General features: G+C 38.4%; 1 protein-coding gene across 4 annotated transcripts; it reads left to right on the top strand.

Moving 5' to 3' along the window:
- The first annotated feature begins 472 nt into the window (after positions 1–472).
- Positions 473–14,552, top strand: ncaph (non-SMC condensin I complex, subunit H). Of its 4 annotated transcripts, none has more exons than XM_057832088.1 (18): positions 473–620; positions 1,158–1,372; positions 1,710–1,800; positions 1,901–1,993; positions 2,139–2,256; positions 3,573–3,712; positions 4,071–4,260; positions 4,388–4,470; positions 8,022–8,212; positions 8,427–8,572; positions 8,832–8,938; positions 9,012–9,131; positions 10,874–10,981; positions 12,702–12,839; positions 12,938–13,048; positions 13,176–13,252; positions 14,003–14,078; positions 14,161–14,552. In XM_057832088.1, exons 1-18 carry the CDS (start codon positions 618–620, stop codon positions 14,218–14,220), a joined length of 2,067 nt encoding a protein of 688 aa, XP_057688071.1. In that variant the 5' UTR covers positions 473–617; the 3' UTR covers positions 14,221–14,552. The 4 variants fall into 4 exon arrangements, with proteins under 4 accessions (XP_057688071.1, XP_057688070.1, XP_057688069.1 ...); XM_057832087.1 differs by lacking the exon at positions 473–620 and adding an exon at positions 739–923; XM_057832086.1 differs by lacking the exon at positions 473–620 and adding an exon at positions 739–935.
- The last annotated feature ends 4,638 nt before the right edge of the window (positions 14,553–19,190 follow it).

Below are 19,190 nucleotides of genomic sequence, written 5' to 3'. Positions count from 1 at the left end.
TAATACTGGAACGCGTGAATTTAGGTTAGTGTATTCTAGTTTACAGGTTGTTTATCCTCTACCGCCATCTAGCGATTGAATTTGTGTGAATATTGCATATTCTTCAACATGAAAATCAGAACGTGGCCAAAACTACAAACCCATCTGTCATCGAGTTGTGACGGTGGTATTAAATTTCGTAATCCATCACCTACTAATTAACGTGGCTTTAATGTTTTAAGTGCGCAGTAAATGTATGGCATCTTTTTAAATATGCAATTGATTTATTAAATCTCTAGCGTTTATTGAAAATTGGCCAATTTATAGCTTTAAAAACATGCTCCATTGACTGTAACGTTATGTTTATCGAATGGCACTGACACAAAACGACGGACTAATTATAACGGCCATCCCGGTTGGCTAACAGCGCGCATTATGCATCGAGGCTCAAATGTTATATCTATTAACTGGACGGATGTGACGTATTTCCATAGTTTACGTCACGCAAACGGTTCGGCGCAAAATTCAAACCCTTCGCAACAAGGAGCGTTGGTCTTTTGTTAACAAACTTTTTATATCAAAAACGAACTCTGGATTTTACATACATCAGCACACTTTGAGCAAGATTAACACATTTTATGGTAAGCGTTACGCGAAGTTATCCTGCTAAATGGGCAGCCATAAAAGACTGCGTCCATGGTTGCAATGCTAAACTTTAGCATTTTTATGCTAACGCTTTGTGCGTAACCGAAGCATCTTTGAAGTCACTATAGTTTTTAACTCACGTTTACTTTGTCTTTACAATTTTACTGGTTCAACTACCAACTTGATATCCCTTTATAATCCAATTTGAGATTGCTTACGTCTCTTGAGTTGAATTAAGATGTTGCCAAATGAGGAGTTGGAAGTGGATTTACAGCATGAAATTGTACTCTGCAACAAAGGTGGAAGTTTTCGTATGTATGTTAGTTTTTTAATGTAGGTTTATGTCTTTAAATATAGTGTAACTAGACTCTAATAGAGAAATAAATTAGCTCTAAAGAGAACAAGATACTCACTTTACGATTCATTTAATAACCTGAAAAAGATAAATAAGATGTATCATTGATCATTTGACTTACGGTAGCCATGTTATTATGAAAGCATGGCTTCTAATAGGTGCTCTGTCTTGAATTAAGATGAGTGCTGCCTCCACTCCTGTCTCCCGTATGAGCCAAGCATGGATGTCATCTATGAAGAATAAGGCCATGGCACCAGCAGCATGTAGTACACCGCTGCTTGCCGCCTTCCCTGGCAATGATGATGAAAAGGAGAGACGTCAGCGCAGAAGGTCTAGAGTAATTGACCTTCAAACTGCTACGGAATCTTCCTTGAATGAATCTGGACATCATAGGTATATGATTTAATATTTGGTCATGTTTGAAGGATTAGTTTTTACAGGGGTCTGCAACCCAGGTCCTCGAGAGCCGCTATCCAGCTTGTTTTCCATGTCTCCCTTCTTTAACACACTTGAATCAAATAATCAGGATCGTTATCACGCTCCCGCAAGCTTGCTGATGAGCTGATCATTTGAATCGGGTGTGTTCAAGGAGGGAGAACAAGCTGGATAGCGGCTCTTGAGGACCATGGTTGCAGACCCCTGGATTAGTAGCTGTCACATCACGGTTTTTGAAAGAAATTGAAGGATTAAACTAAAGGAGGGAGATTGACCAGATAAAAATTGTGTCTAGTCCTGCAGGGACACCAGCTGCTGTGCCCAAATTGTCCAATGCTCAAATCTCAGAGCATTACTCGACTTGTATCAAACTCTCCACTGAGAATGTAAGTAGAGCAGGTTTTTGTGCATGCCTTATAAGGTCTGAGAAATTACTCAATATTGATGGTATCACTTTAACATGTTTTCTTTTTGTCTTTTCTATAGAAAATTACAACCAAAAATGCCTTTGGTCTACATCTTATTGATTACATGGCTGATATTCTTAAGCAGAAAGATTCAGAACTCACAAATTTCAAGGTACAGTCTGTTGGAGATGTGGAATCTTGCTGTGGGGGTTGTGGGTTGCTGTCTTCATTTATTTCATGCCTAATTTCTTATGATTATGAGAATGCTCATATGAATTTAGTTAACATCTGCTGCGGTCTTGTTAATGTATCCACAGGTGGCAGCTGGGACACTTGATGCCAGTACCAAGATCTATGCTGTTCGGGTTGATGCAGTTCATGCTGATGCCTACAGAGTTCTTGGTGGTCTTGGCGCAGAAACCAAACCAGGAGAAGGTCAAGTTTAATCACTGTAATCACACATTAGGCATGTGCCGGTATGAGATTCTGCTGGTATGATAACCATAAACCAAAATTTCACGGTATTACAGTTACAGCTCTAGTGGTTAGGTAAGTCTAAACCCACAGCCAAAGCTCAACATTGTTACCATCAGAACAAAAATAATTATGTTCCATAAAAAGTATGTGTTTGTATGACTCGTATCATGTTTACTTTATATACACACACACACTATCTTTCTCAGCATGGGTAGAGAGAGAGAAAAAACACGTTACCCCCGCTAGACACACTAAACACACTGGAGTTGACTCTTGTAGCTGGTGGGAAACGTTCATGACAGTGTTTACTAGAGGTATGTGAAATTTCAGATGCTTGAATTATTCGCGATTCAGCAGTGGAAGATTCGAGAATGATTCACAAACATCCTAATTCCGATTATTGAAATATGTCAAGTAAAGCGAAACTAAAACACAGCGCGGTCTTCGGGAAGCAATGAGGAACGGACCGAGAGTAAACATGATGCTTGTCATTACCCGGGTAATAACAATGCTCAACTCACGGCTCTGGCTCAACTCATTCCGCTAGATAAAAAAAACAATAATACCCGACACCGTCTACACACTACTGTACGTCCACATAATGCTCTGGTAGATATCACATGTATAAAGAACTACATGCGAAATGACACTCGGCGGCATTAGCAGCACATGTATAGAAAACTGGATGCGAAATGACAGACTTGCCGGCTTTGGTAAAAAGCCGCCATCTTAAAGCAGTAGACTTTCCTGGAAGGCTGTTGTAGCAAAACCTTCCAAAGGAACCTAAATAACTTTTTATCTAAAATACTCCTAAATTGGCAAAATCTTGACTTGAAGTTTGGCCCTCCTCCTCTAAGCCGCGGCCGTCTAACTTTTCTGTACCCGAAGTATTCCCATTCCAGCGATCTCGTTTTCTTCGATGGGGGGGGAAAAGTTTCACCTCCTCCAGCCATCGTGTAGCACAGCTGACTCACTGACACTAAGCAACAACCAGTGGCGGCGGGTTGAGCCTTGCAGCTGCAAGTGAGGGATTTCTCCAGGCATTTTTGGGACATGAAAAATAGCTAATTCCGTAGGGACGTTATGATGGAACATTTTTGCCATTTTGAAAGCTTGACTTTATCATACGACGGTATACCTTGAAACCAGTACCCGGCACATGTCTATCGTATTGTGAATTATTGTTAAATGACCACGCCCGTGACCGTATGCTTCAGACTTCCCTTGTCTTTTAAAATGGAAAACCTCTGACTGGTATATGTGTGGTACTGTAGATCATGAAATAAAAGATGAAGAGCAAAATGAAGACACTGAGGTGACTGCCAAACAGCCAAAGAAGAAACGACCTCCAAAGAAGACAGTGGAGCAGAACCCGAGCAACTTAAATTGTGCTGAGTCTGAGAGGAAATGTGAAGTACGTACTGTCATTTCTAATAAATCCTTCTCTAAAATGTTCAACTTGAAGTGTTTGGAACGGGAGATTTGACTTAACTTGTGAGTGTATTTATAAATACGGTTTGCCTTATTTAATTTATTGAAATTCCAACTCAAAAACTGAATATAATCCTATAATAGGCTTTTTTTTTTTTTTCCACTTGAGTCCCCAAGACTATATTTTCTGTAGCGTCATAATTCAAAACTGACATTGTCTTAAGGAGCTTAACACATTGAGTAGGTCACTTAACTGCCACCAGTGTTTAAAATCAACCCAAAGATTGTGTACATTATGGCTGTTAATTGTTTTGGGGGCTTGGCTCTTCTTTCCCCACCAGGTTGACCCCATGCTTCATCGCATGGCGTCATCTTTTGACGAGAGTAGCACGGCTGGGGTCTTCTTATCTGTCCTCTTCAGTGAAAACAGTCGCTGCGAGCTGCTCTTTCCTTCAAGCATGATCCTTCTTCAGTCCACACCCTCATACTCTCCACCGCCTGCAATGGCGGTCCCTGCATTGCCATTTATGTGTAAGCTAGAAGAAAAAGAATTAGCTCGGGTGACTAACTGTGTGGTTACTGTTTGTGCGTGCTCGGTATTTTACATGTTTATAATGTTGACGTTTGTGTGGTTCACAACATGTGTTGTTTCTGACAGCTGGACTGCAGCGATCTCAGGAGAAAAGTGACATCTGCCCCTCTCTGCAGGACTTTTCCTTCACAAGCTGGAATCCCGAGCAGGTTGGAGAACTTGTTTGACATGGATAAAATTTGATATATTTGTTGTCGCAGTTGGTAATGAAGTTCAACTCTACTGTTAACAACAACTACAGTGAAAAGTATTGTTGAGACAAAGAATGTTTTATTATCACCAGTTTATTACCTCTTTCAGTGCCATTGACTATGATAGACATCCAATCATGTGGCTCTTTTCATCAGTCTGCTGTGAGTTTAAATTAGTTTGTGACTAGTAAGTGTCCAATTCATTTGAACTGAGAGGATTTGCAGTAAGACTGCAGCTATCGAATATTTTCGTAATCGAGTATTCTACTGAAAATTCCATCAATTAATGGATAGGATAAAACATGTTTTTTTAAGGTAAAGAGCAATTATACATATACATAATGAAACAAGACATTTCACCAAATATTGAACTATTTTTAGACAATTTGTCTTTATTTTAGATGTGCATAGTTGAAAACAGCCAACAATTGCATCTCAGATGTGACTAGGAAAACAAAACAAATGTACTGCTTTCAATCAAAAAACTTAAGATCTTATTTAAAAACTCTCTTACCTAAAATTGTCATTACGCTTGATAACACAAATCACTTTAAAGTCAGGCCCAAAACAAGTGTTTCAATTGAATTTCCGTTTGTCAAGCTATTTATTAAATTCTAGTTAAATTTTAAGTGAGTTTAAATTGTAAGTCCTGATAGGATTTTGAGTTTTTGCAGTGTCCTAGGGTTTCTCCTCGGATTTTTTGAAGCTGTGGTGTTGGTGGGCTGCTCGGAGTTGGACAACCCCATCATGTTGTGCCGCAGCTAATTTGTTTCATATCATGACTAATAAGATTTTTGTTTAACAACATCTATTTTATTCCAAGAACCATAACAAAGATCTACAGTAATTGCAAAGTTTGCATCCTGCCTGGGAACACTTGATTTTCCTGGACTTAAAATCTCAAGTCTGTCTTCAACTACACAAGAATAAGAAAGAAAACATCTAGGAAATGAAGACACTCAAGCATCTCTAACTTACATTGTACAGTTCTGTACAATGTACAGTCGACCAAATGTCTTACTCTGTCTCAACATTTAAACACAACGCTTGCCATAACAATTTGGTTATTTCTGAAGGGCACCCGGGAGCATGAGCCTCACATTCCGAAATATTTAATTAGCCTCAGATTCTAATTATTTCGGAACGTGAGAGTCTAGATCACCTCAACAATAATGGTCATTTTGTTAGCGGACCCTCGTCTTGAACTTTTTTTCTTTCCAAAAGACTGTACTTCAAATTACTCATCTGAAATTACAACAAGTGACGTCAGCGCCGAACAAATGCTATTCTAGGACGCGACGATTCGGGTCAAAGACAAGCCATAAAATACCTAAACGTTATGTCAATGTCAATATTTAGGTGTTTTTCTAAGTCTTTAACCAGAAGTACATTCATTAACTTCAAATACCTTTTGTGGATTTTTCTCCTGATTTCCATCTCCGCACAGACATACTCAGGCACAAGCTTTCAGTAGAACTGATGCGCTTTAAAAAAAAAAGAGAGCGTGTTGAAAGAACAATTTGTATTTGACCTATTTCAGACGACTTACTGCGACTAGTGCGCGAAAAATTAGTTTCATATTCATTTAGACGTCATGTTAAATTATACAAATTCTAAATTACAATGGATCTTTAAAAAAAAAAAAAAATCTCATTTGCAAGGCGTAGCGGCTTTTATTTTGGTGTGGCGATGCACCACAATCTTTTATTTGTAGGGGAAACCCTGTTTTCAAAATAAATGCATGATACCTTCTGTATTGGAGCACATTAGGCACCAGTGCTATTTAGTGTTTTATCCATCAACGACTACTGAGCTAAAATTGACTGTTAGCTTTGTTTTTATTCTACACCCTCATCACTCTAAAACAGTGTTTTTCAGATAAAATAAAGCCTATATGAAAGATGAGTCTACCGTAGTCATAATTAATAGAAACCTAGCCCTCCGCCAGGCTAATGTTACGTTAGCAAGGTACTGTTATGTTAATCTTATTTATTAGCGCTACGTTAACTTTTACCTTGTCTCGGGTATCTGTCCTCTACTTTCGGAGTAAACTGTGCGTTTGGTGGAACTGTAGACCTGCTGTATTGGTATGCAAGCGCTCTTACAGTGAATACATGAAAAGGTGTTCGCCTTGATGTCCAGCTTGAAATGCTCCCACACTTTTGACATTTTATGCTTTTTCTCGATGCCTTTCTCTTCCTCGTCTGCGTCTTCATAGTTACCGCTATATTCATGCTTGGTTGAAATAAATTATATCCGTCTCCTCTGACTTCTTCCTGTACACACGTGACGTCAGCGTGTTGCCCGGCACTGAAAGTAGTCCGGGCAAAACGTCATACTTAGAGCTGGCAAAATTAAATGGTTTCTCGAGGCAGAGAATATTTCTTGATCCATTTTTAAAATCGAGTTACTCGAATTATTCGAGTGATTACATTTTGGGGTAATGAGGTTAAAGGTCGCAAATATGGCAATGCTTTGAATTTGGCTACTGTCAAGTTCAAAATTAGATCCTTAGGTAGACATTGTAAAATTGCCCAAAAATAAGGAGAGAACACACTGTTTTCTTGGCCAAGGAGGTCAAACATGTGACTCGTGAGCCACCAAGATTGATCTAAAGGACAAAAAACCTCCTTGGTATTTTATTTAGGGGTTTTCCCTGAACAAGATTGGGGCCGCCCTCAGGGGAGGGGGAGCGAGCTGGCGACACCCATGTGGTTTTTTATTGGATATGTGTGTGCATGTAGGTGGAATTAAGTGATACACGTGTGTGGAGCAAGAGCTTATGTAAACAGTCAAAATAATATATAAACAGTCAAAATAATGCAGACACTTTTAGATATGCAACGTTAAACAATCAGCAAAATAGTCCAAACACTTCCAGTTATGCACCGCTGTGGCCCTGGAAAATGTCCTCGGATGGAAAATTGTCCTCGAAGGGCTAGGCGAAAGTCCAAACCCCAGGTGCTGAGGATGCCTGGAAGGTCTAGTTACGCAACGACGCGGCCATGAAGCCACCCCGACCCTCTTCTACACTTTGTAACACTTAAGCATTATACTACAATCTGGTATAGCAAGCAATAATCATTTACTGGTTATATACGTAAGAAAAATATGGCAATATGTATTATTTATGGTATATATGAGCACAAGCAAATATTCAATCAACCAATCAAGCAAACATTTAATAAATCAAACCCCGATAATTATTATTTATGGTATATATGAGCACAAGCAAATATTCAATCAACCAATCAAGCAAACATTTAATAAATCAAACCCCGATAATTATCTCAACAGCTACTTAGTCAGAAGTCGTCTCTAGTGCAATTATATTAGTCTGATATGATTATACCAAATGAAGTTGCTGCTTAAAGGCTTCTGTTTTATACAGTTCATTTCAATTTGGTGAAATAAAAGAGGGATCACAATGGAATTACTCTAGGATAGGAGTTTGACACCTCATATATGCAGTCTTGGTCTGAACATGACTTGCATTTATTCTCTTTCAGACAATGAACCAACTTTTGGAGAAAATGAAGCAGGGTGAACACGTTTTTGATGTCAATGCTGAGCCTGAACCAGAAGTTGAAGAAGATGATTACCCTGAATTTGATGGCGACTACGAGGAGGGACAGGGTGAAAAAGAAGGGCCAAGAGAACATAAAGATGGTTGTGTAGCTTCAAGCTCTGGAAAAGGACGGTGAGAACAACATAGCAAACATTTTGGTATTCTACACTGTGAAATAGCCATGTTTAAACACCACCAACGGCCTAGATGTGGGCCGCATATATATATTTTTTTTAATCTGTATTTGTAACTTGCCTTTATATCTATTTACATTCATACTGTGGAGTTGCATCTGACTGCCCATGCTCTATGAAAACATTCCATGAACTTTTCTATGATGTTCCAGTGATGTGATACCCATTGGAGAAGGCGATATCACAACTATGTGTCTGCAGCTTTCCTCTCAGCCCAGAGAGTATTCGTACTTCAGTCCAAGGACAATGGCCACATGGGCCGGACCAGGCTACTGGCAGTTCAAGCCAAAGCATAAGTGTGAGTCATTTGAAATCGGGGGATAAATGTCTACATAATCAAAAGATTATGTGACCAGATATACTGTCTAATTTTCCATGATCAAGCTCTGACAAGCCATCTATTTATATTTGGTGTGAAATCATTGACTCAATCATCGACTTGTTGTAGTAAATTCATGATCAAACATCAAATTATTGCTAGAGTTGTTTACCTTAAATATAGGGATGGCAAGTTTTTTATACCCAAATTAATGACTGTATTTTATTCTTCCCGTCAGTGGATCATTTGCCTGACAAGGAGACGCGGAAAAAGAAGCCCAAAAAAACCATCGAAATAGACTTCAACGCTGATGTCAACTTTGACACCTATTTCCGTACCACAAGAGTAACTTTTTTTTTCTTTTATTATTAATATTAAAAATGTTTACTGTGTCTCATCCAACTGCTTTCCTTTGTAGGCCGCCACAACTCTCAACAAGTCGGCCCTAAGTTCCAACAACAAAAAAACAATTCTCCCAGCAGACTTCCAGTTTCCCCCAGAAAGCCTCTCCCAACTCAGCCTTAAATCATCAGTGTCGGTGAGACTAGAGTGCATGTGTCAGCTGTAAGCCTGTCGCAATATGCAATAATTCCATTTATCGCGCGATATATAAAAATGAAGGCGGTAATTTTTCCGCTGCGATTTATCGCCTCGCGTGCACGTGTGTGCGCGCGTGCGGCAGACGTGCTGTTAAAAGTTCGTTACCAACTGCGCAAAATGCATCTTCGTTCCAGTTCCGGCAAAAACTAGCGCCAGAGCCAATCGTTCCCATTGTATCCTATTGTTCAACGTATACCGGCCGCGTCAGTGCTCCGGAGTGACTGTGGACCATCTATGGCGCGCCGGTGTTGTTGACGTGTGGGCGCTCCCGTCAGGAGTGACATTTCACGCGGGGCGGCTATTTTTCGGCACAACGCTGGATATTTACAACGAAGTCCGCCAAAACATTGTTACCGACTTGGCTGCTACGAATAACCTCACTTTGACAACGAACAGTAGAATGAAATTAAGAGCGCTGTGCTTCAAACCCGTCCTGTTTATGAAAGCCGTCATATGCTGGTGTAGTAATGAGCAGACGTGACTCCAGCGGCGCTTGCTAACTTTTTTAATGCGCGGTTGCGCGCACACACTAGATATCATGAAATGGCAAACTAGATGTGCTACGGCCCATGCCATTGGCTACGTGAGCCCAGAGTGATTATGGGACATGTAGTCCATATACTACATCGATGAATTCTAAACTGTCATTTGTCACATGAGGTTAAGAAGGCCAAATCAATCCATACCAGTGACTATAGATAATGTTGCAAATATTGTTAATTCAGTACGTGACACAGATGGATTCGGACCATAAATAGGATGTCTTGCTCATGTAGTAAACCTGGCTGCTAAGAGAGCTGTAGCAATCAACGGTGTGCCCTGCCTCACTTTATAAACAGTAAAGATTGTTCTCAGGACTTTTATACAAATTTTTTTCATATCAGCAAGAAGTAAGCACGTAAATATTCTGAACTAAAATGCATGTTTATATGATGGCAATTTAATTTTTGCTCGTTAGCAAAAAAAAAAAAAAGAAACAAAAATTGTTTTTTTTTTTTTTTTTTTACAGAGCATTAAATGTATTGAATCGGATCGAAAATCGTGTCCCCGTATCAAAATTCGTACCGAACCATGACTTAACTGTATCGTTGCATCCCTATGGAACACCATTGCAGAAGCTATGACGGGAAATGTTTTCATTTTCCGAAATGCTTAAGTTATTAAGTGCTTTTTTTTTTTTTTTTTTTTTTTTTTTTTTTTTTTTTTTTTTTTAACACATTTATTCTGTGTTTCTGTGCGGTATCAATATTGTTGTTTTTTACTTAAGAGGCAGGGTCTAGTGTTTTTAGTTGTGATTTCTTAAAAAGTATATTTGAATTTAAGAGTAAATATTTATCGTGTTTAAATGGGTGTACTTGATCTATTAATATATACTGTATTCGCACTGTGTTATTGTAAATTGGTTAAAAAAAATTGGGGGGGCGCAATAATATCGCGTATCTCAATAATTTATGAGAATAATTATCGCACACTAAAATTTGTTATCGCGACAGGCCTAGTCAGCTGTCAATGATATCTGATATTCAATAACTACAAGTAAAATGTCTGCGTGTAATGTGTTGTGACTTACCATTTTACTCTGGGATCAAAAACAGTTGTCTTTTACGATACCTAATGCAACAATCTTTGTACTGAAATGAAATTATGAATAATTGTAATTTTTTTTTTTTTTAACTGTAGTTATGCCAGGAAGCGCAGAAGAGGCTGTCTGGAGAGCTTACGGAAGGCATTGGCGACTATGATTACAACAATGCCAACGATAAAAACAACTTTTGTCCAGGTCTTCAGGTATATTTGTCCCATTTTGATTTTTAAATTGGTGCTAAAAGCCCCTACTTCTTTATCAGAGACATAGCCACCTCTGACAGATGTCGCTCAGGGTTCTATACTAACACTTTTTGATATGTACAGGAACAAAACAAAACGTGCTATTGGAAACTATTGGCCAGTAATACAATAATATAATTATTTTGAATTCTAGCTCCTCCTTTTACACTGTCCAGACTAGACTTTAGACAAGTTTTGCATTTTTAGTCTGGCTGCTTCTGCTGCCAGGTCAACATTTCAATTGAGAATGTTTTCTGCCAAATTGAATCAAATTGATACAGTATTTGTTGCTCTGGCAAAGTATCTATTTTTTTTTTCCATCTTTAATTTTTTGTGTGTATTCCAACCTCCTTGAGCATGTTCACCAGATAACTAGCTAACAGTTCTTTAACCCTTTCAGGGACAGTGGTCACTCCAGTGGACACAGTTCAAAAGTTATGATTATCTCAACCCCTTCAGACCCACATTTTTTCTGAAAGGCAAAAAAAATCTGCGCTGATTTTTTACTCAGACCAGAACGAAGTGCAGGTTTTGGGTCAGGAATATTTCATGCTTTTTTTTTTTTTTTTTTTTTTTTTTTTTTTTTTTTTTTTTTTTTTTTTTTTTAATGTTCATGTTAATGTGTTTTTAATTAGAAATGAGCACTTTACGTTATCCTTTTTGAAGTTGCGTTTGGTCAGCCATTTTCAAAGAGCCAAAAATAACAACGAGGGCAAGCCAACCTTATTTGATTTAGACAGGTAAAGTTTCATCCAATCATCTTCCAGAAGTTGCAATCACAACTAAATTCAGTGTATTATTTGGTTTAGAGACGTGAACGCGTCATGTCCTTCAGCAGCATGCTTAGGTCTGAAGGGGTACTGTGTTCACTGCCATGCAGGTCACAGAATATGTGTTGTGGTTGTTCGTAAAAGAGGGAAATTGATTTTGAAAACCCTTATTGACAGCAATATGCGTCCAATCCAATTCAAGTCGAAGGGGCTGGAAACACTACCAACCCCTCCCAGTTAAAATGGATTGGACATCTATTGCTGTCAACGGCACCCAGAGTTAAGCTATATGATGAACCAAAGCCTCCAAAATACTGAACAGCAATTTAGAGAAAGGCTAGCCCTCTCCATAGGTTGAAAACGAATTAATATTCTTGCCAATTGTAATTTTGTCGTTCCATTAGTGAAAGTTTAGCAATACGCTAATAAACAATCCCATTATTAGTGCTAAAGGTGCATGTGGTAATGTTGGTGTGAACATTTGTGGGTATGTTAGTAGAAAATTAAAAAAAATGTTGGGGGTATATCATGATTGGTGTCAAATAGTCAAGACATTAAGACAAAGGATGTGGGTACTGTCCAGTCTTTCTTGCTTCAGTTTTTATAAGCAGCATGAAATGGCTCGCGGTGTACCAAGGCTGCTAAATAGTGGCTTTGCATTTTTCCTTTTCTTAGCTGAAAAGTAAAAGATTGTGTTCAATGTGTATTAAAGGGTTTTATTAAATTGATCCAAGGCCCTTGAATAAATCATGGCCAATAGATAAAATATATTTTTGGCACAGTTTAAAAAATATATATATATATATATTTTTTTTTTTTTACACTTTACGCCATGCTACTGTTACACAAGAAACATATTTGCGAGCACTTCCTACAACAAATGAATCGTCTTAACCAATGATCCCCTTCAGGCTGCCGACAGTGACGATGACATGGAAGGGTTTCCAGACTCTGACGAGACACAACCTTCAGGTGAAAATTTTCCACCTCCCTCACACGAAGGTGTCTCGACCTACGGCGACGAAGATCTCGTACCTGAACCATATAGGGTATGTTTCCTCGATGGCCTAAGGTTTTTATGCCAGAGTCATTGGTCGTATTAAACTGCAAGAGGCATGTTAATCACTTGATTTCTTTTTCCACAAAGGTCAACAAAATTGAGATCAACTATGCCAAGACAGCCAAGAAAATGGACATGAAGAGGCTCAAGAGCAGCATATGGACTCTTCTTACTGAAAGTGAAGAAAACCCCACAAAGGTAACTTATTTAAATAGATTACCTATGGTTTAACTTGGAATGTAGCACGTGTAGCAGTGTTTAACTGTAAATGCTTTCCCTCAGTTAAGCATGTCTTCTTAACATGTTTAAATCATTTTCAATCTAGGAGGTGGATGTTACAGAAAACCCTGGGGTTTGCGGGGACAAAGTCTTCAGCCAGACCACAAAGACACTACTTCAAAGGTAGCAGACCTATTGCAGCTCACTTGCATTAAGAAGAGGGAAAATAATCACTGACAAAAGATGCATTCACACCAAAGTTAAATCATCGAGCACCAACACCTTGCTCGAATTATGCCCATCGCCAGAAGCTGTTTTGTGTTCACACAGACCTCACATTGCCAAAAGTCAAAGCCCATGAAACCAAAAAACATCTGGAAATGTAACCTGTAATATTGAGATTTTTTTTTCTCTTGATATTATGACTTTTTTCTCTTAATGTTACGTAAAGCTAAGTAAGCTTACAACTTTTTTTCTTGAAATATTACATTTTGAATGTCAATCTTCCTTATTTAAATGGATTGGACGTCCATCGTTGTCAGTGGCGGGCAATTCGTTGAGAAAGACACTATTTGTTTACAGGAATGTTGCAATAATATAGTGTTGCTGTATTAATTTATAGAAATATTCTTCTCGTCTGTGAGGAAGAAAAAAGTTTTTGACAGACTGTACGTAAAAGTACCAGAACATATTTTATTTTTCCATTTAGAAATGGATTGCTTTTCTCTTTAAGTTTTATCGTAGAATATTGATTGATGTCCTGACCTATATATTGATAATTGTGAGAAAATTGTTGTCGTTAGTCTTTATCATGAGGTACCCAGAGGTTCCCACCCCTAGACTAGACAATGCATTACAGTATGCAATCTGCCTTTGTGTAACATACTGTATCCGCAAAATGAAATACTAAATATTGAAACTCTGTCGCTCTAGACTTCCCAGCACAATGGCTCAGAACCTGTCAGTACCTTTGGCGTTTGTTGCTTTGCTCCATCTTGCAAATGAAAAGGTGAGTATTCTTTGAGATTTATACTGTACAAATATAACCATGAGGCATTCCAATAGTCACGTTCATCTGTATGTCTTTATAGAATTTGGAGCTAATGAAGGTTGATGACATGTCAGACATCATCATCAGGCAAGGCCATTGAGGAGAAAAGTATTATATGAAACTGAAAAATGTTCTATTCTGTTGGAATTCTGTTGTTCTTAATGTTCTTTAATGCGTATATCTTATATCTCTTAGCAGCAAGCTTTAGTTTGTTTCCATGCATGTCCGAGAAATATAATCAGATGCGATAGCATGTTGCAATTTGAAGAAGTGTTCGCTTCGCACAAAACCAGACCAATATCATTCCATGTTCCTTAAGTCCATGCATAATTTTTGGAAGCTAAAACCATACACATACTGGTATGGTCTGTATTACTATATAACATGCCACCTACAGATTGTGTATAGTTTACTTTGGCTTTTTTTTTTTTTTTTTTTTTTTTTTTTTTTTCCCAAGTTCCCCTATCTTGTAAATCTTAATAAAATGTTATTCTTCCTAATCTGGTTTTTAAAGTGGTCTTTTATTGTGAATCAGTGGAAGCTCTACCTGGGGTGCTGTCACATACAATTGAATCTACGTAATGGGAACAAGCCATGTAAAAATGTCCACATATACTTACAATCATATTACTTGTACACGATAATTATCGATCCGATAATAGGAATTAGGACGTCATCCCGATAATTCCAATAACATTTATAATAGGACCGATAATATGTACTGTTCTGGCTTTACATTTTACACACTAGTATGGGAAATCAGTTGACCATTTGCGGGGCATTGCTCCCACCTGCTGGTCAGACTAATTCACTACATCTTGTTTTTGTTACAGTAGTTTGGTTCAATCACGTACACATTGCGGTGTCTAGCGGTAGCATTGACAGTCGTGAATGCTTTCTGTTACGTTTCCGCCTCGGAAATATATGTAAGTATTTTATTTTTACTATAACATATGGATGTGCAATATATTTTTACTTCTGTGGTGAAGGGTCATATGTACAGAACTTCATAAGTTGTGTTATAGAAGCCAGCCAATGCTTTCATAGCTCAAGCTAGTGTGCTATGCTATACATATAATAGTTGTGTGTATAAGTGTATTTTGCAGTTTGTTGTATATTGAGTATTGAATATGTGTATTTTTCTGTTGTACTTTCACAATATTAAGGCGAGTATCTTCCTATAAAAGCAAGAAAAGACCAAGCCTTGTGGTTTATGGAAGTGCATTCATTCATGCTGGATGTCGGGCAGTGCAGAAGTGAAACTCACTGGTTTGTTCATGTCATTATGAAAAATCTGGTGAGATCAAAGGCAAATCTGTTGAATCCACCACTAGTTTGTTTTTGTTTTTGTTTTTTTAAACCTCCAGTGGCCTATACTACGAACCGAGTTCAACCTCCCCAGAAGTAATCCAGTTTACCAGCGGGTAACCAGAGTTGACAAAACCTGGTTGTCTAGTTTGTGGTCAGTCGGTGCTACGACGCTGATTATGAGGTTGATTAGTCGAACCTGTGTCAACCCAGTCAGAGTTACTGCGCGTTCACATAAAAGGGGGCGGTGACCAGAGTCAAACACTACTTGTGACGATGGCACGGGCACCTTACTTCACGGAGGAGGAATGCGCGATGATCATGCGGAATTATGAGGAATTAAAATCCACCCTCACCGCGAAATCCAACACCGCTTCGGCGAGTAGAGCGCAACGGGTCTGTTGACAGCGAATTTACAGATCGTGTGATTTGTGAATGCGTCAATATGCCAGTTTACTTATGTCCATGAAAAGAAATAAAGCCTGCTGTCAGGACAATAAAATAAGATTTGGTACATTAACAGTAAGAAATAATTGTCACGCATCACCACACGAAACAGGATGATTGTATGTTTAGTCCCCTTAACTGTACGAATACGTATGTTCTTTTTTTTAGTTTGGGCCTAAAAAATCCGAGTCCGATCAATAAACTTAATTTGCAGGCCCGAGCCCGACAACCCCCCCCCCCCCAAAAAAAAAATTATGTTATATTTGTGAGGACTCAGGAGAAGAAGGAAATGCGGGGATGCCATGCGTTGTTGCGTAAATAAAAGCCCGTCTTTTGTAGCGATTTTTCACAGTTAAACAAGACTGTAAGATGCATATTCAATAAACATTTATATTTTATATTTGTGCGTCTGTCCTATCAGTGGATTTGACATTTAATTTAATCTCCTCCAGTTGGCAGAAAAAAACGCAAGTTTTCTCAATGTTTAAATAGTCTACATATTTCTATGATTATTATAAATGCATCAATTTGAAGCGTTTCCATACCCCACTCCGAATCGCACGGCATACAGTGTTCTTACGCAGATATTCAGCATCACCGATGGAATACATATATTGTCCCTGGCGAAAGAGCGCACGGACAGGCACACACAATCTGCGCAGTTGTGAGGGCCTGACTCGGCGGGTTACATTAGTGACGTCTGCTGCCTAGATCAGTTGGCACAGGTAAAGAATTCCCTCAGCTGAAAATCTATATCTTTCATGGAGAACATCTTCCGGGTACGCCAGCGGATTCTGGCGGTCCCGAAATACCCGTGCCCTCCGGAGAGAGCCCCTCACAATCCGCGCGCCAATGTCGTATGGGTCGTCCAAGTACGCTGTCATTGTCAGGAGGACACGTCCGCGGAGGAGTGCTGTTTAAATAGAGCGTGGTTAATTGGAATCCTGATGTTAAGCAAGATCTAACTCTGACACGACCAGGTTTGGCGTGTGGCGTGTGTTGCCATGGCAACACTTCTCGGTTCCAACATATCCACCTTTCGTAGTCTCGCATAGCCGCGAACTTACGTCGCACGTGATAAAGTTACTCTCGAAGTTACCCTGCTAAGCCAAAAAACCGGCTTCGTAGTATAGGCCACAGGTGTTCAAAAACTCAGGTTATACATTTAAAAAATTATATATTTATTATCAGTTATCGGCATCGGCTTTGAGGAGTAGGAAGTTATCGGTATCGGTTTCAAAAAATGGATATCGTGCACCCCTAATTTATATAGCCTTTACTTGAGTCATATATTTCATCAGTATTGTACTAGTAATAGTAAATTTTCCGGCTCCTATAGTCATGACAGTGACCGCAGCATGTTCTTGTGTACTTGTAAAAATAATTACGATAATCAGATATTGAATGTCTTTCATTGTCAATGAATGACTTATTTCTGCAAGAGGGAAATGTGCAACAAGCAGATATTTGGGTGACATTTGTTCTAATTGTAAAAAATCAGTTGGAGTCTTTATGAATTCTGCACTTATAACCAAGTGTGAAATTCCCTCCCAACTTCCTTGTGATTTGCCAATTTTCAAAATGTATGTGCAAGCTATTGTGATTTTTGCTAAGTTGTGAGAATGTCAAAATTTTGGATATTTTTTTTATTTTTTTTATTATACTTTCATGTTAGTTTTTAAGTTTTTCATATCCTATTTTTGTTTTCCCTTGTGTTTGTTGACTTTTATCGTTTTGTTTTGTTTTTCTCTCTCTAAAATAGTCCCTGCCATTTCGAGCAAATATCAAACTAATGGGGGGGGGGGGGGTGAACGCTACTATGGAGTGTGAGTTGATACTAGCGTAGCAGCTAGCGATTGTTTTAGTAGCTGATTAATTGAACTAGTTCCAATAATTGAGTAATCGGATATGGAACAAAAAAATTAATACCTGAGCCTCAAATGGAAAAAAAATTAATGAGGATATAAGTACAACAAAAGAACAATTGTTATAGTCTGCTAGCTTAAATGTGACAAAATGCTAACTTTTTTTTCTTTATTATGCTCTTAACAAATGGTTCAAACACATTTCTACAAAAAAGGGCTACATATACCTTTAAATTACGAATCCAGTATTTAAAAAAAAACAGCTCAAACAAAAACTTAGCTTATGTTGGTCTTAACAAGGAGCAGCTGGATTCTGCCATGTGAAATGAGTTATATCGTATTCACTGTTGCCACTAGAGGGCAATGTATCCACCCAAATCAAAAGTAAATGCAAACACAACAACGCCACTTTAATTAAACGAATCCTCGAAGCAGCAAAATTTAATCCAAATCTTTATCGAATTAATGAAATTAATAGATTAATCGTTGCAGCACTGACACAATTGCATGAGTTGGACCCCAGTTTCAAAAAGTATAACCAGTGAGTTTAAATAGTCCTTTTGGTGTTTTGACAAAAAGATACACTACCAAGGAAAGCACTGAAATTCTGTGGCAGTTTATTCACACATCATTCAAGATATACAGTAGATGGTCATATACAAGCAGTTCATATAAGATGCGCGAAAAGGACACTCCAAAGAAGCTCTTTAAAGCTTTTAGTAGGGGCCTTGTTGGACAGCATACACACACCCGTGCACAGACATACAATTAATTTTGCACAATTTAAAAATTCTGGTTGCATTGAATTTGATATGAGATACCTTAGTAATGTTATTCAAGGAATCGGCATATTAAACATACATTGCTAGATGGGTTTTGAGTTTTACCTTAAAGATGGAGATGGAGTGTGACATTTTAGGTGTTTTGTCAGGTTCATTCCAAATCTGGTCCTCTGCACACAATGCCAAAGTTTGTACACTTTAGCCTTCTTTTTTCCCAGTGATTAATTTTTTTTCTTCTGGAGGTATATATGTGCTGAGGAGTACAGATTGGGATGAGGTCACCTAATTTATGGTTTAGTTCATGGATGATCTGATACATTACGCAAGCATTTTGCAAATAATTGTGCTCTGTAAGCCTCAAAAGGTGGTGGCAGTGAATTTTAGTTGGAGCATTGAACTCAGACCATGTTAGGGCACGTATAACTTTTTTCTGTGTATTTCAAGCTTTTTTAGATGAGTTTGAAATGTGTTGCAGTATATGATATTCAAGGGCGTAGGTTTGGTCTCAACATTGGTAGGGATGATATAGCAGCAAAACCCACATGTACAACCCCTAGCAAAAAGTATGGAATCGCCAGTCTCAGACAAGCACTCTGACATTTTATCATGTAGAACAAACTCGGATAAAAAGCTTGAAAAAATAATGAATTAGTTCAAAAGTGCAACTC

Source organism: Corythoichthys intestinalis, chromosome 3, assembly GCF_030265065.1.
Source record: "Corythoichthys intestinalis isolate RoL2023-P3 chromosome 3, ASM3026506v1, whole genome shotgun sequence".
NCBI lineage: Eukaryota > Metazoa > Chordata > Actinopteri > Syngnathiformes > Syngnathidae > Corythoichthys > Corythoichthys intestinalis.
Note: the sequence above shows the minus strand (reverse complement) of the source record. Positions and strands in the feature narration are given on the sequence as shown.

Bases quoted from the DNA above. Each gene is read 5' to 3' on its own strand.
- ncaph (XM_057832086.1), top strand. From the start codon at position 873: ATGAGGAGTTGGAAGTGGATTTACAGCATGAAATTGTACTCTGCAACA. The intron at 1,373-1,709 runs GTATATGATTTA...AATTGTGTCTAG, and splicing joins AATGAATCTGGACATCATAG to TCCTGCAGGGACACCAGCTG. The intron at 4,261-4,387 runs GTAAGCTAGAAG...TGTTTCTGACAG, and splicing joins CCCTGCATTGCCATTTATGT to CTGGACTGCAGCGATCTCAG.